Source organism: Mercenaria mercenaria, chromosome 1 (genome assembly GCF_021730395.1).
Source record: "Mercenaria mercenaria strain notata chromosome 1, MADL_Memer_1, whole genome shotgun sequence".
In the NCBI taxonomy this organism is placed as follows: domain Eukaryota; kingdom Metazoa; phylum Mollusca; class Bivalvia; order Venerida; family Veneridae; genus Mercenaria; species Mercenaria mercenaria.
Genome location: NC_069361.1, coordinates 120341721 through 120366051, shown reverse-complemented (window position 1 = coordinate 120366051; position 24331 = coordinate 120341721). Strand labels below are relative to the sequence as shown.

General features: G+C 31.8%; 1 protein-coding gene across 1 annotated transcript; it reads right to left on the bottom strand.

The window, feature by feature from the left end:
* Nucleotides 1-1215: 1215 nt before the first annotated feature.
* On the bottom strand, nucleotides 1216-23825 carry LOC128547973 (uncharacterized). Its single transcript, XM_053522047.1, has 2 exons — nucleotides 22626-23825; nucleotides 1216-3170 (listed from the first exon to the last, which is right to left on the bottom strand). The coding sequence occupies exons 1-2, from the start codon at nucleotides 23256-23258 to the stop codon at nucleotides 3054-3056; spliced, it is 750 nt and encodes a 249-aa protein (XP_053378022.1). The 5' UTR covers nucleotides 23259-23825; the 3' UTR covers nucleotides 1216-3053.
* Between the last annotated feature and the right edge of the window lie 506 nt (nucleotides 23826-24331).

The window sequence follows — 24331 nt, the reverse complement described above, 5'->3', positions numbered from 1 at the left end:
ATTACACTTGAATATCATCTCAACTATCTAGTTTTCCGGTGCAAATATTTTTGGGAACACATTTTTTTTAACATTTATCTCTCCGCCGAAGAAAACTTTTATAATATATGCTTATTAAATAAGATTTATAAATTTTATTACATATTTATGTTTAGATTATGCCGGTTGTTTTGTTACTAAGCAAGTGCCCGTTTTATTAACAAATGTTTTAGTAACAAATGTTAAAAAAATGTAGACTGCGTCACTGTGTTTAACCAATTACGAGAAAGTTACGAGAAGGTTACGAGGACTGCGATATGTGGACTTACGAGGACGCTGATAAGACGGTTTGCGAGAATCATAAATATATTCGTAAATCGGAACTTACGAGGAATGGACCTCGCAAGTTTCTCGTAAAGTTACGATATTAATAAGACGGCCCCTATTATAGCAAGTTTTCCAAGGTTAATCTGCTGAACAATGTGAAAAAGTGACAAAAAAAGCTACTTGCCGTATAGTTGCGAGATTGTCCCCTTATTTTGCTAAAAGGGAATGACAAGTAGATGTGTGAGAATGGCCCCCACTCCGCTCGAAAGCTGGCGAGAGTAATAGAAACAGAAAGGACAGGTAAGGTTAACATACTTAAGCAAGTTTTCCAAGGTCAATCTGAGGAACAAACTAGAGAAGTGACAAAAATGGATATTGCCGTACGGAGATTATCCCTAACAGACTCAATAAAACAGAGTTTGCTATTACATATGTAATAGAATTCCGCTCAAGCCTGCTTTAAAAGTTCTATTGAGGTACAACTAGCAGACGTTTGTGAAACCTATCCCTGCGCCTCTCGAAAGCTGGCGAGAGCAACAGGAAAAGAGGGGACAGGTATGGTAAACATACTTTTTAGCAAGTTTTGCAAGGTTACTCTTCAGAACAAAATTTAGAAGTGATTAAATGGTACCATTCATGACGGCATTGCTACTGTTTTAAAGCTGGCTGAAAGGTCGTCGGGTCTGTGGTCAACAAGGTCACGGGACCCTTCCTTATCAAAAGGGACGCAAGACTGAATAGACTACATGTAAGGATTGCTTGATCAAGTGGGACTGACAATCCATGACCTGATACAAACGGGACATTGGTGTTCGTCATTGCCACCCGCTCGTCCGCCGTAAATTTCAGCCTCTTCCACGGCGGCCAGGCGAAGCGGTGTTGGGACAGGACTCGAACGGGCCTTCTGTCTGGCGCACGTCAGTGACGGAATCGAAGCGGACGAATTCGCTCGAGTATTTCGATATGTTAAAATCATAAAATCGGCTGCATACTTTATCGGAGATGAAGCCTTAAGGCCTGAAACTTCACTTCTGGCAACTCACGTAACCGTACGTACACGCGGAACTGTCACGCATTTTCCTATGAAATGCAATTTAATTGTAATTATTATGGTTATTTCGACGGGTACTATAGATATTTTTAGTGGCGGGGTGGTTAGCAGGTTTGACAACAGTGTGACTCATATCACTTTGGCATACATCCCTTGAATGCCAAGGATAAAGCTACGAAATCACAAAACGTAAACGCGATAATACGATGTGATAACCTGATGTAAAGGGGTGACAGTCTGGTGCTAGGTCGATATGTATATGTCACGCTTTCGCATCGTGTTTTCCCGACTTTGCATCGTGTTATCATGATACCAGCCCATTTGACATAATGGAGATCTTAGAAATAAGGAGAGGCAAAATCAACTAGCTGCTGCTAGATATCTGGATGCGAAAATAATTTTTATTATGCAACGATCGATTCAAGAAATTATCGTTATATAGTAATATCTATCTCCTGTCAAGACGCTAGGGTTTGTGTCATGTGGCTTTTTTATAGTGATTTGACATTAGAATTCACCGCTAAATGGTTTCTTCTCGGGAGCCTCCATTCTTGGAACATGGCTATTCCTACTGAATATTTGTCCTTGCTTGTTATATTGTGCATGATGTCCTTAATTAGAAGAAGCATTCTGTGATACAATGTACTGATAAACAAATGTTTTGTTTTAATATTTTCCGAAGAATGTCGCTAAACAAAAAATATCAAATATCATACATCGAAATCATTATCAATGGGTTGTTACAAACTAAATCGCTGATTTTCTTATTTGGCCGTACTGACGTTTTCGTACATCTTGCACAAATTCGACTTCTGGCTTCATGTACATCTTACAATCCATTATAGTGACATTAAAAGATGAATCCCATTTCGACAATTTGATATAGATTGACTCTGTGGCGTTCTCATGTTTACAAAAGTATGAAATACGATCTAAAACCTGTACATAATTGTTAACTTCATCTTCAAAATTATTTCCGGCGCGTTCTGTTTTATTATTGAACTCTTCCAATACACGATTATATAGCATGTAATCCAAATTAAGATATGACATTATATTTTCCTTTTCATTGTCATGAAAAAGACGTTTTCCTTTTGAAGATACTAATTTTGATATATATAGTACGTCTTTTATATGCCATTGTAGAATTCTTTTCATCAAAATAATTGAATGATTTAATCTTTCTCGTATTAATATAACATCAAATTCTGACTGAATCTTATCTAGATAATCGTTAATTATAGAACCAACATAATGTTTGTACCTGTATGGATCTTTTGCATATTCAGATAAACTCATGTTTCGGAAAAGTTTAAAAAAATGTATCGCAGATTCTAATCGCTCGGTAGGTTCGCGCACACTTCCGATGTATATTGTGTCATTTGGGAGATATTTTTCAAACTGTGAGCGTTTATAAATTACGTGGCAACAACTAATGTCGTATGAGCTACCATTGGGTGGAGGCTCAATATTCCTGTCATTTAGACTGTTTTTCATGCCGATCACGTGTGATGCGCGTCTTTCTACCGCAAGTCCAGGTTTATGATGGAAAAGAATAAAAGTAAGGTTACGGTGCTGACCGAACCGTAAAAAAGTATTTTGAGCAGATCTACTACCAGTTTTATGCACTTTCAGAAAGGCTATATGTCTTTTTTCTTGCTTGTTGTAGCAATTGTTATTTACGGATTCTACATATCTAAACTGATCTTGATGCGATGCAGGTTTTATCTCCAGTTTGATTACAATAACCATAGGAATCAGTAGGTAAACAATAAACCCCGTCACAAGGCATACAATGGAGTCGCAACGGAACCTGCATATATAAGAAAACTATCATTAGTGTCATAGAATCACAATAAATCAAAATAAATTAATAAGGAATGAAATATTGTTGATACTGATATAATAGGTTATTTAAACAAAGGATCGTGTCATAGTTGCGATTGCCAACATATTTCATGAATGCTGCGATTAAAATAACCGACATATCTATTAACATTTGGAGTCTTCAATTAACATTGATGTAGAAAACGTCAGATATGTTATGTAATACAGTAAACACTTCAGTATCAGAGAGTCAGTGGTGACGCAGAGGTAAACAGGTTGAACTTCCACGCCAGCGGTCCAGGTTCGATTCTCAGATGCGACTGATAACCTGATTGGTGTTCAGTGCTTGGTTATTTGCTTAAATCGACACTGTTTCCGTCAGTATCTGCCTACACTGGATGCTCGCTAGGTAAATATGACACGCTAGGAGGAATAAGTTCTTCCGTCCATTCCAGGTGGGAACTTCCGTCGACTAACAAATTAATCAGTTAACATTACTTTTATATCTTAGGGTTTTATGTGAAGTGTTTTTGAAGTGTATAAACAACTAAAGACATTATGCCACTTTATAGTGAGTTACTTGTTTAAACTATATGAACACTTGTGTTGGAGAGATAATATTTGCCGAGGTGATAATATCAGGGTGAGTTATCTAAGGGCCAATATGGTTCTGTTATTTATTCTCTCAATGGATGTTTGATCATGTTCACGTCTTGATGTAATATGCTAAGCATATAACACTTAACTCAAGCACAAGTGATTAGTCTTTGGACCATTGATGATGAAAATCCAGTTACTAGTATAAGACAAAAATGTAAGACTATTTGATGGATTATTTAAACCCCCAACATTTCCTACCGGGGCAGACAGAAACTAGTGGGAGGAGCTACATTTTGTTACTCAGAAGCAGTAGCTAAAAATAACCATTGTAAACACAGGTAGCTTGTAGCAGACGATCTTTCAAAATACAGAAGAACATGCAACTTACTTGCTGTTTTCAGTTGTAAAAGTTATTAATCCAATTTTTGTAAATATTTTCTTTAAAATCACTAGTTTTTCTTTTCTTTACAGGTACTTGATAAGTTTTGTGGGATTTCTTTTATAAGACATTGTTCTATAGGAAGTAGATTCCCTATAAATGTTATCATTCCAGTCAACAAAGCAAAAGTTATTCTCATTTGATATGTTGTTTCGTTTGAGAAATTATTTAATTAAATCCAAATTAATCAAGAAGAATGTAACACTAGGACTGTGAAACACAGTGTCAAGACATGAAATGAAAATTTGGCGGAATTTTGGAGGCCTGTTTCAGTCAATGTATTATCAAGAAAGTCAAGATAATAGGCAATTAGGGAGGACTGTCAAAACAATACACATTCATGGCATCAAATTTACTGATAAGTTTATGGCACTTTGCAACTGGACGTTCATACCAGATTATTCCCAAATTCAATTGAAAATAATGCATTGAGTGGGAAAATGGAAAATAGTTACGGTGGAAACAGAACAGTCAAAAATTACAATTTATTAATCTAACACAAGCTTCAGTAAATAAACACTTATGTACTACATGTACTAGTTATATAATAAGTATTTATTCACTTCATGCACATAATAAGTGTAAATCATTTTCTGAGATAAACACAAAGGTGATAAAAGCAGGTAAACAGAGGTGACTGTGAATGTTGTGAATAATCTTCTGCTGCAGTATACTTGTTGATAAACAAAGCCACGTGCTTATTCTGTTTACATTTCTCTGCTCTCCGAGGTTATGACCTCTAAGCCCCTCCCGGGAAATTCAAATATTTGACAGTTGAGATTTTTAAAAAATCTATAAGTATACTTTCTTGACATTTTTTGAAAAAATTAAATGCACCAATAGAAATGATACATATCAAAATATAAATGTGCATGGTTTTTTCATTCAGGAGTTCTTTCAGGATTTCAAAAAAGGGTTCTCTGATGTTTACCATGCATATTTTATGTAGAAACCTGCCCCAGTGCCATCTTCCTGCTTTTATATCCCAGTTGGGGGTTTAATTTTTGCACAAAGATGCTGGAGCTTGCTATCCTTTTGCCCATAACATTTTTGCACTAGCTAAATGAAATTAAAATATGAGAAAAATATCTTTTTTGTTTAGCTTTTCATTATTTCTTAATTGTTTCAGATTCTTTTTGTTTTGCTAAAGCTAACATTTTTAGAAAAAGATAACATTATTTGAAAATTTAATTTATTATTTTGGAGAAAATATTCTTCCTTATTAAATATTTGATGATGGATTAGCCAATTGGCTGTAGACATATTCAACAGAGGCTGAAAAAAAAACCCACACATTATCTCAAGATTACATGTGGAATAAAACATGCCACAAAAAATCCCTTTCAGCTTGTTCGCGTCAAAATTTTCCCCCGGCTAAGGGTACTGACCCCCTTCTCCCAAAAGTGGAAATAAAACCTAATAAGTAAGGCGTAAAAGAAATATTGCAGGGCTTTTGTTTGTTGTTTTTTTTTTTGGACTTGGGCCAGGGTCAGTGCAAGGGAGGAATTTCGCATGATTTAAAAAAAAAATGTTTTTTGGGAGGTGTTGGTGGGGGAGTTGAATTGGAGGAATAGCAATGCCCTCTTGTTTAAGATACAGCCTTGAAATTTGGATGACATGAACAGTTTTGCACACCGATTTTAAACTGACTTTCAGTGACGATGAATGTGACCCACTTTTTTATTTTTTAAGATACAGCCTTGAAACTAGAATGACACGTACGATCTTAAAACTAACTTTTAGTGACCATGAATGTGATCTACTGACATACTTTCTTTCTGTTTTAGCATCTGTTTGACATTTGAAACATGTAGCTCATATTACTCAGGTAAGCGACCCAGACTTATCATGACCCTCTTGTCTTCAAAAACTGAATACTTCAATAACTTGAAGCAATTCTGAGCTACATATTTGAAACTTAAATAAGTAGGTTATGCACACCATTTTGACTTTTGTGTTGTCCATTGCAGAGTAACTGCCACAAATAGGGATCACTTCTCCTATGTTCTTTTGTCTGTCTGTCTGTCTGTCTGTCTGTGCAATTGAAATGAGAGAAGGCCATCTAACTGTAAAGAAAACTAGAAAATAGAGAACAATAGCTTCACTCAACAGTAGAATAAAGGGCTAGGTTCCCCTATTCAAATAAAAGAAAATAATAAAAGAAATGGCCCATTTCTGCTTTTGGTTGGAACATCCGTCTGTTCGTCCATCTGTCCTTCCCTCACACTTCTCATCCGAAGCAATTTTTAAAAGGAACAAATTTGAAATGACAGAGAATAGATATCAATTTGAGGATGTACATTGTCAAAGAACCTTAACTCTAGATAGTCTCATTTTTTAGCACCACTACTCAGAAGAGGGGTGGGGGTCTATTCTACTTGCTTCTATGTCTGCGTGGGTGCCTCTGTGGCAGAGATGTTAAGGTCACTGACTTGAAATTACTTGCCCCTCAGCGATGTTGGTTTGAGCCTCACTTTGGGCGTTGCATTCTTCATGTTAGGAGGCCATACAGTTGGCTTATGGAATGTCAGCGTTGTACCCAGATGACCGCTAGTGATGCATTGAGGGGCATCTGGGGTCTTCTCCGATGTTGCCATATGCCCTAAAATTGTGTTGGTGCAACATTTAACCAAACAAGATAAAATAAATGTTCATCTGCGTGGGCGTAAGCTTTCTTGGTTAAAGTATTTTAGCAACCTTTGTTTTTATCATACTGTAACTTCTCATTAACATTGGTTCAGCATGCAAACAAAGTACTGCAGGGACTGGGTCCATTATTTCCAGGATCAAGGTCACAGAGGTAAGATACTTAGGTTATATTTAAGGTTTAAGATTTTTGGCAACCTTTGTTTTTCTGTCATATCTGTGTTACTATTTCTTATATCTTACTGTCACATCACATAAACATTGTCAAACATACAAAGTATGTGCAGGGGCTGGGCGCATTATACATAAGGTCAAGGTCACCAAGGTGTTGTACTTAGGTTATTTTTTTTTAAGTTTTAAGATTTTTATGACTCCGGCATCTACTGATGCGGGAGGCATATAGTGATTGTTCTGTCCGTTCTTCGTTCGTTTGTTCGTTCGTTCGTTAGAGGTTAACCAAATGGGACCGTTTTGTCTAGCATCAATATCCCTTACTAGAATCACTTGATACTAATGCAGATGTAACCTGTGAACATTCCTCATCTTCAAACATCACCTGACCTCAGTTTGACCTTGACCTTGAACTTGACCTCGTTTTGGACTTCGGTTGCTTTGTATCGACATGGATGACACTGGGGGCATCAAGCATTTATTGAACGCAACTTCTTGTTTTTTTCTTAAGCAACCTCTGTTGTTTTTTTCTGTCATATGTTTGTTACTTTTGCTTTAATCATACTGTAAGTTCACATATACATCGTTCAGCATACAGAAAAAGTGTGTGCAGGGGCTGGACCCTTTATACCCATGTTGTTATGCTTTGAATTATTTTCATGTTAATTTTTTCGAAAGCTTTGTTTATAGATATATTTAGTACTTTAAAATATAATGACTTGGATAATACTTTATCATCATCATCATCTGCATGTGTGAAAACAATCCCAATAACTCTGATTTATATTTTGACCAAACTATGCCCCTTTCTTACTTAAAGCGACTGAACTCTAGATTGTCAACTGACGGTAAAGAAAGAAAATTTTCAAATTCAAGAAAATAGATGTCATAAATGTATCCGGGCCATGAAAATATCATCACAGACATAATTTCTAACAAATGAAATGCTGAAAATGTTTGGGTTTTGCTATTTTTCTGTCGAATATGTTACCCTGTGACTAACGGGGTAAAGTCACCAGTAAAAATTTTAATAGCTAGCCGTCTAGTATACATGGCTCTGTAGCTCAGTAGGTAAAGCGTCAGGCAAAGATTTTGTTACTGCGAGGTCTCCGGTTCAAAACATCGCTAGGGTAATTTTTTTTTTTTTTTTTTTTTTGATTTTTATAGATAACTTAGATGCAAAAATTATGTTTTCTTTGTTCACAGAATGACTAAACATTGATTTTGTCAAAAGAAACAATTTACTCTAAATCTGGAGTTCAGCTGCTTTAACTCATTAAGGACGCAGATCGCATTTATGCGTTCATTTTTACCCTTATCGAGTACCGCATGTCGTATTTATCCGTCAAAAGATAACAGGCGTGTATGCCGGGGATCGCATAAATGCGCTATCTGCCTGATAGTACTGTATGCCGCGTGACGTGATTTTACGTTTGTAAGAGTACCAACGATTGGACTGCTGTCAAAGTCAACCAATGAAAATATTTTTCTCTAAAGATTTATAAAACCTGGTAGCGATCAAAACAATCAAAATATTTATTATTTAAGCATGTTTTTTTTAATATACTCATCACTAAATATCGAAATTTGTAGGTATTGCCTCTTTTATCTTCTCATTCTATTATACCGCAGAATCTTTTTTATTCAGTATTTTTAATTCTATTAAATAAAGTAAATTTTTGTTCTTTCATAATGTTATGTGCTTTAAAGTTTAGCATAATGATATTTGAATAAATATAAAACAATCAAATAATGGCTGTTGTCCAATCTTTCTTGAATATTGCAGTTTTCCATATTCATTTACTTCAGTTGGCCTGTAAAACAATTTTGCAAATCAAAATAATAGTAAATTTTAAATTATTGATTAGATCATGAATTGTAGTATCAGTTGTGAAAATGTCAGTTTTATTCATCTTTTATAAACAGATGTTTGTCCCTAATTTTTGATCAAAGGATGCCTAGATATTATTGATTATCAGTGAAAATCCACAGGCATACAAAGCAGATAAATTGATAAGTGGCTCAGGAATGTATCGGAAAATTGATACCAGTAATTAAGCGGCGATAGGGCTGCAGGTGTTAATGAGTTAAATACTTCAAGAATAGGGGTGCTATTGAGACATATTTCTATTTTACTGTCAAATCGCTGAATAGTGGAGTACGCTGTCTTACAGACAGCTCTTATTAATTATCTCCCGTTGTCCTTGTCAAAACATATTTTAAGAGGCATTACTCCACTGGTGTTAAAGGTACAAAGTTGAAACATCATACAGTGAAAGAACTCCTGAAACTAACTTCTTGAATTGCCACCGGGGGCATCAAGCATTTATTGAACGCAGCTTCTTGTTATATTTTACGGCATAGATCGACTTCATATATTTATATGTATACATAAAACCCCACAATCTGGGAGATTCAGTCCTCGTACTTTGCATGTGACCCACATCATTTTATTTATGTTTTATATATAGATGATATATAACCCCACAGTCATAGTTTTAAGTTAAGAGATTTTGAAAGTAGGTTTCTGCTTATAGGCTTCAACAGTTCCTATCTGTAAACTGATTTAAACTCTGGCAACATTCTTCCAACTTTTTGATGCTTCCAGGCAGACATATATGAAGAAGTGTGTGACTTGAAAATATGTGAAAACTTTACTGTAGCATGGTGACGTTACATGGATATGCCAGGTTTAATTAACACTTTAATTTTGTGTCATTTTACATAAGCAAAATGTTAATTAAAATTAAATTTTGCTTTCAAAGGCTGAACCAAATGTAGGAACTAAAATAATTGCCAGTAAAGATACAGATGCTACCCAAGTGTGGCCAGAGTGGGCTGTACCAGACATTTCTCCACTAAAACATTTTGAAGAAGTTTTACCAGTGAGTACATGTGCAAAGTTATGGTCTAATATATTACTCACACCATTTTTAGAGACTTTGTTTCATGCCTGACCACTCATACCTGTAAACATTAAGCTGTGAGAAAAGTATGCAAAGACCCTTTCATGATAATACTTTTTAATTACCAAATACTAAATCCTTGCCCTTTATTTTAAACTATTACTACAACAGCCAGACTTGATGGAAATAGAATATATGTTTTGTACTATATGAATCTGAAACTAAAACTATTTTATTTCAAATTATTTGATTAAACGCCTATTTTTTACGTAAAACATATTCAATGGCGTTTTACAAATACATAAAAATTACGACAAAAAAAACTACTTAAACACCATTCACGACTTCCGTAAGGACCAAATCAAGAATGTTACCACCAGTGTGTGTACTAAATTGTACATGCTGTTGCAAACCCACGGCGTACAAAGAATTATTGAATTCTGTTACTGCATTTGTGTCATCGTGAATGTGAAGATTAAAGTCATCCATGACCATTACATTTGAGTACTGTGATAATACTCCCTCCATAGATTGAAAGAAGTCTGTGACGAACTAGGAACAAGTGGATCAAGATGGAGGTCTGTAAATCCCAACTACACGCATAGTAATGTTCTTGAAAATCAACTGCCAAATACCATATGCAAAACTGTGAGAATTTCTTGCCGAAAGTCTGCGCATGTTTACAGCAGATCTTCATGTCAGTGCAACACCACCACCCGCCCTATTTTGCCTGTTCGTAACACTCAGTTTGTAGCCATTTTGACTGAGATCAGACGTTTCATATTGGTGTTGTTTTTCGTCCGAAAACCAAGTCTCTGTAAGAAGAGCAAAATCTATCTTTTCCTCGCGTAATAATTGACCAATAAGAACATCTTTGTTTACTACCGAGCGACAATTTAGCGTCAAGCATGTAAGCTGTTCATTTTGTCTATTCAATTTATTTCCATTTTTCTTAGGGTATATACGGTTGCTAAAGTTTACACCTCTGAAAACCACTGGTTTATCGTAATCACTTTTGCTTTTGTTCAAGGATTGTGCCTTCAGGCGACCAGCTCTTTTTCCTCTGTACTGTTTCAATATTCTGAAATCTTTTAACCTTGATAACACAATTGGATTAAGTCTACACCTTGTTGATTGTTCAATTCTGTGTAAGAAATTGCTGTCATACATAATAAAATCCATGAATGAAAACTACAATGGTGAGCGAAAGTGCGCAAAGTGTTTATTAAAACTAAATATTTCAAGTTTATATATGTGATTGTTTCTGATGCTAATTCTGGATCAACACATGCAGCAATCCAAAATATAATGACACAAACACATCAAGCAAACATTCATAAAACTACACTTTAAAAATCACGTCTCTACTCCAACTATTAACGACAACAAAATTAAATCAAATCAGAGTTCAAAAAGTGCAGCCTAACAATATGGCGCATAGATATAACTATGTGAATCTAAGGATCCTGCTGCAGTTACTAGTTATCCATCAACATAACAACTTTTGTAATGTTTTTAAGGTAGTATTTTACTGATCATCTAACAGTTCTTGTCATGAAATTTGTTTTAGTTACAGCCATCACAGAGTGTCAGTTCAAATGAGACAAGTCTAGAGCAGTCACAATTTAAGGCCTCAAACATAGACACAGGTGAGCGATATAGGGCCATCATGGCCCTCTTGTTTTATATCTTTTTGTCACAAAATATTTAAATATGTATAGAAGGGGCTTCAGTCTTCACACTAAATGCATGTGCCCCACATCATTTTATTCATGTTTTATATATAAATGATATACAACCCCACAGTCATAATTTTAAGTTAGAGGTTTTGATTCAGTCTTAAAGTAGGTTTCTGCTTAAACATCCACCAGGATATCTTTGCAAAACCAGAATTTTGGCAAACTTTACTACCATTTCTAAGTGACTTAGAAACTTCTGTTTTAGCTTGGATGGCCAAGGAGCAATAAATGATATAGTTTTGCATTATTGTTAATTTTTTTTATGTACAAAAATTTTGTCCAATTGGAGTTTTCCAATTTCCAATCGGATATATGGCGTCCGATTGAAAATGCAATCGGACATTTTTCCAATATTTTCGCGGGCTAGATTTTTTTCCGGGCGGAAAACAATAATTTTTTTATTACAAATTTAAAGGCATATTTGTGTTAATTTTATGTTTGACTGTCTATTTGTCTGGGTTTGAGATTCATACTATGGTAAATAAAAAAAATCCCATTTAAAAAGCTGGAAAAAAATCCGATCGGACAATTTCAGAAAAAAAATCAGATTTATTGTAAACACTTATATACAGAATCAATGAACACCCTTAAACATAAATAGTGAATAACGATGTTTTTAGTCAGTTTAAAATGTTTTTTAAAAAAATCTAAATCCAATTTTTCCAATTTTAGGAGTTGGATTTTTTTCCAGCTTTTAAAGTTGGAATTTTTTCCAGCTTTAAAAATTGGAAAAAAATATCCAGCTTAAAAGATGGGATTTTTTTTTTAATTTTGAATGACTGCATTAATACAAATTTACTGACGCATGAGCCATAAAATACGGTCTGTTGTTTGATATTTATCTATAACTATTATTCCAATGTTCCAATGACATCTGCGACGTATTTTTTTCTAATATAATGTTGACGTCCAAATAAATATCACTTCTTGCATATCGGACTGGCGTTTCCGGTTATTTTACCCATGCCGACAAAACCCATCTGGCACCCCCATGCCAGATGACTCTCGTGCTGATAATGACAACTACTGGTTCATACACTAATAATATATTGTTTATGTAGAATACGAAAAAAAGCATGTACCTTGATAGTTTCTCTCCATTCCTTATAGTATATTTCTCGATTCAAAATACGTTAGTTTACCATAAAAACATAACGTTACGCTACAAACGACAAAACTTAAGTGGAACTTTGTTATTGTGCGTAAGGCAAAACATCATGACGTCACTTCTGCTTACGGACGTTAATTTCCCGCGCTTTGTGTTCATTCTCCACTATAAGAAAGAGTGCCAAAAAGAAACTATTTCTACCTTTTGTAAAATACGGTGTGCAAGAAAAACGTCTGCCAGAATAAAATGCTAACATGTATACGATATGCAAGAAAAAATATTAGTCATGTGTTTATGAATCGGATGGAAATATCCGTCCCTCGGCCACCTGCGCATGGGCGGTAATTCGGCAAGCCTCATTACCGCCCAATGCGCAGGTGCCCTCGGGACGGATATTTCTATCCGATTCGTAAACACATGACAGATATTAGTAATAGGGCATGGACGTCATTTGTGACACCAGTTTTGTGTCTGCCATTGCGTTTAAAAGTTTCTGTAAACAGGAATTTGTACCATTCATATAGAAATAATATACTTTTGTGAATGTAACAAAATATTTAAATATTTGTATTGCATCTAGAAATGGGCACTCCATATTTCTCGGAATAATATTCCACCCATTACGTCGCCGAAGATCCGAAGCATATTTCCAGGGTATTTTCTCATCTAATAATCAATAAATGTTCCAAGATAGAGACTAAATACATGTATAACTTTCTTCCGTTTTATGCTGTAGCGCAACAATTGTTTATCATACCGTATAAAGAAATAAATTTTGTTGTTGCTCTTCAACATGTGACATTTTAGATTGCCGAATGGATTCTGTTGTTTCTATGATAAAAAAAGAGTGAAACACCAGTTTCAGGACACTAAATCTTGAGACAAAAATGGTCCAAAATACACTAAGTCTGCGACCTGTACCTAATTATCTGCAAATGACTGGCCTAAAACATATATATATATTTATAAAGCGTGCGACCATATTTGAAACCATGCACTTTTCCCATAAATTTGAGCTAAATCTGGATGGATGGCTGACCATTTCCATTTATCTGAGTTCCGGTATCTCAGGTAAGATTTTAGACCCGGCCATCTAGCCGGGCATCAAGCATAAGAATTCTTCACTAGAAAAACTGTATTCTGAAGTATTAATAATACTAGGTATTTATACAGACACATAAAGTGTTTAATATACCTTTAACGTATTGAAATTTATACTTTCTGCTTTCATGTATATCTTATTTATTGTTAAATAGTTTCTTTTTGCTGAGTTGACAATTTACTAAATTAAATTCAGTTTAAAATTTCACCTTAATATTAGCTCCCTTTATTATGTGTTTACATCTTACATTCTACAACTGAGTTATGAACGTCTTAGTAAAAAAAGATACTAACAACTGTTTGTCAACTTCAAATACAGTTTTAAAGGTTTCGCATGATTTAATTAAGAATTTACTTATCTATCGTTTTTGTATATTTGAACGTACACATACCTTTATATTTATCAGTTTGATGACAAAATTGCAGCCTCTTATATTTAGTTTTATATTAAAGCGAAACGTGTTAGGATCACAAAAACGATAATATATAATTATTGTATTCCTGAGAGGGTGATATGAAAAAAAATGTTCACCGCGAGATATACGAATATCGACCGAGGCGCCAGCCGGGGTGTATACTCATATTTCAAGGGGTGAACATTTTTCATATTACCCTCAATATTTATTTTATTATACCGAAACCTTATAACTTTCAAAACATTTACTGGAAAATCAACATAACTATTTATTTAACATTAAAAAGTAATTACAAACAAAATAATGAAGACAGAATTAAAGTGTCGTTACTTGTGGCGACCTTGCTGTGTAATAAGATGTTTTTGACGGATTTAGCCGAGTCGTTTACATATCGCTGACTCCTATATTTATTCAAAAAATATTTCAATATTGTGTCAGTCAGTAACATTCGAAAAACGGTGATAACTTTGTTTTTCTAAACGAAACATAATTATAAGTGTTAGCACTCAATTTCTTAGTTAGCCGATTTCCAATCTGACGGTGGTAGTTTCGATTCAATATTGGACGAAACGTTGTTTTCGGAATATTTGGCACGTAAGCAAATCGTAAAAAAAGAAATTGCAGCCGGATTCGCACATACAAGAGTATCAGAAAACGGTAATTTAATCCTAAAGTATAATTATATATAAGCGCCATTAGTTAGAAACATGATGGTTCTAGGCCAATCTGACCCCACTTGACCCCTTGCCCGATTCTATAAGTGCACCTGATCTTACCCTAAACTTTAGTAAAAACTAAGTTTCTCCTGAAAATCTTTGGTTAAACCAAATGAAAACCTCCGGTTTAACCAAATGAAAACGTCTGATTTTTGATGGACGTAAGGTTGAAGGGTCAGTCTGACCTTATTTAACCTATAGTCCTTGGTAGGGACTGACCAATGTCAGACAATTCAAAAGCCACAGGTTTTAAACCCAATAAATAGTTTTAAATACATATGATATAGATGAGTTTACAAAATAAAATATATTGTTTGAAAGAAAAAAGATTTACTGATAATATAAATCCTCACTATGCTACAGCAAAAAAAAACGGGAGAAAAATGATAATGGCTACCTGTTCATCTTGTGGAAGAATGAAATCAAAATTTGTTAAAAATACTATCACAGCAGGTAATTTAGACATCCATAAAGCAATGTTACCTTTTTTACCTAAAAAAGATTTAACACTTCCAGGATATAACTATTGTGGGCCAGGAAATCTTTTAGATAATGGACCCCCAGTTAACGAACTGGACGCAGTATGTAAGACCCATGACTTTTGCTACGACAGCGGTGTAAAATAAGTACATGTGACAAACAAATGCTTTCCAACTTAAATAACACTAAATCAAAAACATTTGGAGAAAAGATTGCAAAACATTGTAAAACCTGCAATTAAAACGAAATACAAACTTGGGTTGGGACATAAGTCCCCGGGAGCTGGAAGCTCACTAGGACAAAAACGAAAGTCAAAAAACGGGAAAAGGGGGTAGAGTATACCCCCGAAATAACTGCACCAAGCTACTGCTGGAGTGATGAATTAGCAGAAGAATTACACAAACCAATTAAAAGAAAATTTAGGAAACGAAGAGTGATTGTCCATGACATTGATGACACTTGGTAAGCTGATTTAGTTGACATGCAAGCTTTTTCAAAATATAATAAAGGAGTAAAGTACTTGTTAACCGTTATTGATATATTCAGTAAATATGCTTGGGTTATTCCATTAAAGAATAAAACTGGAGAAACTGTTACTGAAGCATTTAATAAAATAGTTTCAGAAGGTAGAACACCAACAAGTTTATGGGTAGATGAAGGAAAAGAATTTTATAATAAAAAGTTTGAATCATTTTTGAATAAAAATAAGATTAACATGTATCATACATTTAATGAAGGAAAAGCTGTAGTTATTGAAAGATTTAATAGAAGTTTAAAAAGAATAATGTGGAAATATTTTACAGCAAATAATACTTATACTTATTTAGATAATTTGAAGGATATGGTTGATAAATATAACAAAACAAAACACTCTAGTATAAAAATGACACCAACCAAAGCCAGTAAAAACTTAAATAAAGGTACTGTTTACTTTAACTTATATGGTAATTTAAAGATACCAAAGAGTAAAGCAAAATTTAAAACTGGTGATCGAGTTCGCTTAAGCAAACTTAAAAGACATTTTGAAAAATATATACACCAAACTGGACAGAGGAGCTATTTATAATTTATGGAATTAATAATACATATCCCAGAACGTACACTATAAAAGATTTAAATAATGAAATAATTCAAGGTTCATTTTATGAACAAGAACTTTTGCCTACTACACAATAAGTTTTTAGAATAGAAAAGTTATTAGACGAGACTATAAGAAAAAACATGCTTTAGTGAAATGGAAAGGTTACAATAAAGAATTTAATAGTTTTCCGTTTAGTGAATTGGAAATTTAAATTGAAAATATATTATATAAATGAGTAATTAAAATCTAATTTCTAATAATGGAATAGAAACAATAGATCAATTAATTATTCACTTAACTAAACTAGCTGCTGCTTACAGAAAAAGTTATAAGTTTTGTGGAAGAGTAAATACAGGATTACAGATTACAGCAGGTATCTTTGGTTGCTCAGCTGCATTAGCACTTGTTCCAGCTATTCCTATATTTGTAGCAGTTGCTGGCGCTGTTCCATCAGTAATTACTATACTTATTAATAGACTAAAAGTTGAAGACAAAAAAAGCTATTTTAAAATTGCATTTCCACAAAATAAAACAAGTAATAACAAAAGCACATATCGGAAAAGTAAATAAAGGAGAGAAAAAAGTTATTCAGGATATTTTTTACAATACTGTTAGAAATGCAGAAAGAAAAAAATATTCAATGCCTTTTGAAACATATATGAAGGAATTTAAACTTAACGGATATAAAAGTAAAAAAGAAGAAGAGATGTATTAAATTTTACGTGTGTTTTTTTAAAGATTTTTTTTTCTATAAGTATATTATATAAAGATGGTTAATAGAAAGGTAAATAGAATGATTATGCCAAAATTATCTAGCACTTTAGGAGAAATAATGAATCCAGACATTAATTCATATAAAAAAATACTAAAAAGAAAAAACGTTATTAAATCAAAACTTGATCAAATAGTTAGCGATTAATATAGAAATCATGTCATTGATAAATTACAAAATGTTATAGATCCTTATCTATTAGAAAGGAATTTATTTGAATAGGACTGTGGTTGTCTATTAACTGAGGAAGAAAATGTCGAAAGGTTATGTGATTGTCCCAGACCAAATAATATTCGAAACAATCCTAAAAATGTCATTGCAACCGATTGTGATACTAATGATGAAAAAACTTATAGAAGCACTTATGCAGCATCTAAAGACCTTGATATTAATTCTGTGTTAATAACAATGTGCTGCAAAGTTAAAAGTGGAATATCAAAAACCAGCGGAAAAAGATATAAAGTTAGATATTTTATTTCTTCTTAAACTTTATTTTTTTAATCATTTTTTGCTTAATGATCTTTTTTTCTAAATATAATATATAGATGGAAATTGAGAGATCAAAAAATCAATATATTAAGAAATTTGAAATTAAAATTGCATATAGACAAGATCCCAAAAATCAATTATATTTAACTATAAACGACTCTTATGAAATACTTAAATCTGAACTTAAAATTTTAAAAGGTATAAAATAAACGTTGTTTTAAAAATAACTTTTGTAAAAATGAGTGCAACAGATACAATATATAAATCAGCTTATATTCAATCAAAGGCTATAATTATTATTAATACAAATGAAATAAAAAACACTTTACGTCAAGCCTTTGATGAAATAATAAATAGAATTGGCAACTGGATTTCAGAAGGAAGTGGCTGGAGAATAGAGTCAGTTGATGCTCATTATATAAATAGATATAAGTATAGTCCATTGGCTGCTTCAAGTTATTTGATTACAAACATTACAAAATCAAAAAGGATTAATAATAAAATTATGAACGAGTCTTAATTTCATTTACTACAAATTCCTGTAAAAAAAGTCTGAAAGAGTTTAAATTACAAAAAAAAAAAACATATGAAATTAATGATAAAGGGAATAAGTTTTTACATTAATCAACTAATGAAGTTTAATGATAATCATTAATATATTGGTTAAAAATATTTATCCTTGTACATTAAAATATCATATCGAAGGTTGTGAATTGAATTATAATAACGAAAAAGCACAGCGACAACATTATGTTTGGATAAAAGACTTTAATAGATTAATGTTTAATAAAGCAAAACATGCAAATAAGAAACATTTATTCAAATCATGTTTACAAAATTTTTCTCAAGAAAGAATATTAAATGAACATATTTCAAATTGTTTAGCTATCAATGGTACCCAAGGCGTAAAAATGCCAAAAGAGGGAAGTAAAGTACAATTTAAAAATTATCATAAAGGTTTAGCAGTACCTTTTGTAATTTATGCCGATTTTGAATCAATAACTAAGAAAGTTTTAACTGCTTTACCATCACCTGAATCTTCATTTAATGAACCATATCAAAATCATATAGATTGTGGTTACGGCTATAAAGTTGTTTGTTGTTATGACGATGAATATACTAAACTAACACAAGTTTATAGAGGCCCTAATGCAGTTTATAAGTTTATTGAAAAAATGCTTGAGGAAGAGGAATATTGTAAGAAAACATTTAAAGAGTACTTTAACAAAGAACTAAGAATGTCTAAAAAAAGACAAAATTGAATTTAAAAAACAAAGTTTTGTCATATCTGTGAAAAAGAATATAGAGAAGGCGAAGTGCCAGTACGTGATCACTGCCATATAACAGGAAAATTCAGAGGAAGTGCTCACTCAGAATGTAATATTAATTTTAGACTAACACACAAAATTCCTGTTATTTTTCATAATTTAAGAGGTTATGACGGTCATTTTATTATGTAACAAATAGGAAAATTTAAAAAAGAAATTAATGTTATTCCTAACAATATGGAAACATATATGGCATTTATGACTTCCGACTTGGTCTTTATTGATTCATTTCAATTGATGTCTCAATCATTGGATAACTTAGTAAAAAATATTCCAGAATTTAAATACACTTCAACTGAATTTAATTGTAAAAGTGTTGAATTATTAAAAGCAAAAGGTGTTTATCCATATGATTACATGGATTCATTTAAAAAATTCAAAGAAACAAAATTACCTCCTAAAAAGAGTTTTATTCAATTTTAAATGAAACACACATATCTAATGAAGGATATGAGCATGCTAAAAATGTTTGGAATAAATTTAAAATTAAAACAATGGGAGCATATCAAGATCTATATTTAAAAACTGACGTATTACTTTTAGCTGATGTATTCGAAAATTTTAGAAAATTATGTTAAGAGTACTACAAATTAGATCCTTTCCATTATTTTAGTAGTCCTGGTTTAGCTTTGGATGCAATGTTAAAAATGACTGTAATTCAGTTAGATTTAATAACTGATATAGATATGTATCTTTTTATTGAAAAGGGACTGAGAGGAGGAATAAGTTATATTTCAAACAGATACAGTAAAGCAAACAATAAATATATGAAAGATTATGATTCTAAATTAGAATCTAAATACATTATGTACCTCGACGCCAATAACCTTTACGGTTGGGCCATGTGTCAACCTTTGCCCTCTGGAAACTTCAAATTTATATCCAAAAAACAATTCAAGAAATTAATTGCAAAAGTTAAAACTAACTTTATAGTTGAATGTGATCTTGAATATCCAAAAGAATTACATACTGTACATAGTGATTATCCTTTGGCTCCTGAAAAAATCAAAATACCAGACGAATGGCTTTCAAATTATAGTAAAAATATTAAAAAAGAATTTGAAATAGGAAAAAGTAATGTAAAAAAGTTAGTTCCAACTTTAATGATAAAACAAAATTATGTAGTTCATTATAAAAATATTGAACTATATACACAATTAGGGTTAAAAGTAACAAAAATACACAAAATATTAACTTTTGACGAAAGTCTTTCGTTAAAAAATATATTGATTTTGATACTCAAAAAAGATCTAAAGCAAAAACTTCATTTGAAAAAGACTTTTTTAAGTTAATGAACAATTCTGTATTCGGTAAGACGATGGAGAATTTACGCAAGAGGGTTAATATTAAATTAACTTATTATGAAAACCTTTTATTGAAGTATATAGCAAAACCTTCGTTTGTTAGTTCAACGATGTTTAACAAGAATTTATTTGGTATTCATAGAATAAAAGAAAGTTTGTTATTAAACAGACCTTGTTATGTTGGAATGTGCATTCTGGATTTATCAAAATATTTAATGTATGATTTTCACTATAATTACATTAAGGAAAAGTATAATAACTCAGCAAAGCTTTTATTCACTGACACTGATTCATTATGTTATGAAATAAAAACCAAAGATGCATATAAGGATTTTATAAGGACAAAGATTTATTTGATAATAGTGATTACGATAGTAATTCAGAATTTTATTTCGACAATAATATAAAAGCAATTGGAAAATTTAAAGATGAAGCTGCCGGCATTCCCATTGTTGAATTTTGTCGGATTAAGAAGTAAAATGTATTCATATTTATTAAAAAATTTGCCTGGGAAGGAAAACCAGGAGATTAAAAAATGTAAAGGAATTAAAAATCATGTTGTTAAAAAAACAATAGTTCATAAAAATTACAAAGATACTTTGTTTAATTCAACCCAAGGTAATCACACCTTTAAAGTTATTCGTTCTGATAAACACAATCTTTCCAGTTATGTTATAAATAAAACATCTTTATCATGTTATGACGATAAAAGATATATTCTTGATAATGGTATTGATACATTAGCTTATTCTTAAATTAATTAAAGTGTTTATTAAATAATAGAACCATAAATAGTTAACTGAATATTTTTAAAGTTTTAAGAATTAATATAAATAACATCATTCATTTTAAATTCATTAGCATAATTAATAGAAATAGATTCATTTTTTCTGTTAGGTTTAGCATTGTAACTTCGAAGAATTATATTTTCCTTGTTTTTTAGTTGTAATTTAGCTTTTCCTTTATCTAATTTAATTGCATTAACAGGAATAAAAAATGCAATTTTGGTTAATTGTTACATTATAACCATTTTGAACTAAACCAGGACTAGCATTTACAACTTTCCATTGAAATAATCCACTATCGGTATCTTGGGTATAACATGTTAAAAACAATGGAGGTTTTCTTATTATTTGTTTTTCTACTTTACTTACTTTTTCATTTATATTATTGAATATTCCCATTATATAAAATGAAAATAAATGGAAATTAATCAATTAACTGGATTAACCAGCTAAAATCTTATATAACTTCCTGGTTCTAGAGTAAATTCCGTATCTCTGTCTATATCTGGCCGAATTTCAAATTGTGCTCCTTTGCTTAAATTAACCTTAACTCTTTTCTTAAAAACCAGTGTTGTATTTTTAATCTCAGGATTTATATGCTCACGTCCGCTTGTGAGACCGCCCCACCATCCAAAACTAAACGAATTAATATTTATAACGAAACCAACCAAACCAATGATAATATTTATTTCAATTATGTAATTCCCTGTTGGCCCTCAAATGCATCAGATCCCGAATCTTTTATGGCGGGGTTAATAAATGTTCTTTACCTTCCGATAAAACTTTTATAATCTATAATCTTATTAGCTCGTATTCTAAATAATGCAAATAAATCTATGGTCTTAATTACCTTTTGTTGTAACTGTTTATCTTCAATATCAAACCGTGTTCCATTATAACTACTTTTTACATGAAGTTGTATGCTATTATGATATTCAAAACGAAACACTTCGCGTCTTACTTTTTCTAGTTCTTCTTCTATTTTCTTGTTTTTCTTTTTAAGTTTAAGAATATCTTCAGCTAAATCATCAAATCGTTTTGTTGTAGCAACTTCAGAAGCAGATAAATTGTCAAGAGTATTCATTGTTCTAGCTAATTGTGTTTCTTGTTTTAAGAAAACATGTTTTACTTCTGTAATTTTTTCCCAATTAGTAGAAATTGATTGAGTATTAGTGGTTATTGCCTCAGTATTAGCAGTAATTAACTCTCCTTGTTTAACTGATTTTTCAACTAAAAAGTCCAGTTCATTTTTATTATTTTCAACTTTAGCATTAAGCTGCGCTGTATCTTTTTCTAATAAACCTGTAAGATTACTTAGGTTTGCGTACTGTAAATTGTGACGTACATCGATAGTACTTACCCAATTTCGAATTTCTTCTTTAAAGTCATCTAATGCTGTGTCATGATCATCACCTCTTTGTGAAGCTGCCTTTTCCAGTTCAGATTTATATTCTGCAAATTTATTCGAAAATGTATCGAGTAAATCATGATTTCTTTTTACCATTTCAGTATTTAGTTTATTTATTTCTGCTCTGATTTCAAACTGATGCATATTTTGTAACTTTTTCTCAGCTTCAATAATCTTGTCTTTTAGTTCTTCATGTTTAATCATACTATCTTTTAATTCTTGAACTTGATTGTATAATATTTCAAAATTTCGTCTAAATACTTCTTTTATGTTTGTATCTGTCAAATCAGATTTCTCTTGAAATTCTTTAATAGAATCAACCATAGGTTTCATTTCTTTTTCAATTTTATCTTGTAATTGATTAATTAATAATGAATTATTTTTAAAATCTTTTGTTAATTCTTCAATATTCTTTACTTCTGCTTCTAGTGTTTGTTTTATACTTTTGATATCTTCAAGATTATAGTCATGTATTACACTTTGAACTTTTTTAAACACAAACCGTCTTGAAACAGCATCGTTGGGTTTATCTGGATTTCCTAGGTTGATTATTTCATTACCTCCCATATCCAATGCTCTGTTCATTGTGTTATGAAGCTCCTTATTTCTGTGAAGATATGATTCTGTTTCCTTTTAAAGTTTTTTGAATTGTTTTTTAGTAGCATAATCACTTAAATCAATATCAAATTTAACTTTACTTATACTGTCAGGTTCACTTATTTGTTATATATTACTAAAAACTACCATTATATATTACCAGTAAAGTTTTTTCTTAAAAATTTCCTTGGTTTGTCAATATATAAGAAATCATATTTTTGTTTTGTTGCATTAGCAAAAGAGTTAGGGTTAATATTTTGTTCATTATAAATCATATCATTTTCTCTTTTACTTGGACTTTCAAATAAAATATAATGTGAACAGTTAATCCGAATACCGTTTGGTGCTTTATAGTAAGACTGACTTAAATAAATAACACAACAGTTTTTGTGACGTCCTTGAATAAAGTATTTTGTTATTTCATTCTGAACCTTTTTATCTTCACATACAAAATCATCAAATATTACTACTTTTTGTTTTTCTGGTTCAAGATTCTCACAAGGTTCAATTTGGCTTGGATCAGCCGAATATTCAAGTATTTCATTCGGATCTATTTTCTTTTTTTCTGCAATTTCATTTAAGAGTTTAATTAAATCCTGATATTTAGATTGTTCTAAGTATTTAGCATATAGGTATAATTTATCATAATATATAAGAGGTTTTCGTAGCAAATGCATTAGTGTATTTGTTTTTCCAGATCCAGAAGATCCAGATATCAACATTCTAAAACATGAATCTGGCATAAAAGAATAATGTTGTTTAAAGTTATTGTGTTTGGCATCACTTTTTGTGTCATAATTTGGAACTTCCATTATATAATAATATTACATTATCTTACATTATCTTACATTATTATATAAATGCAATCAAAATTTAATGAAATAAGAATAAGAAAAAATTTAGTCGAGCAAAAGATGAGAGCTCTTAGAGAAAAAATAATGAGAGAAAATATTAAAAAATCTACAAATCGGGATATGTATTATGAAATTTATAAACCAATTGCTGAAGGAATAGAAAGTCAAAAAGAACAATTATCAAATCAGTTAAAAGCATTACCCGGA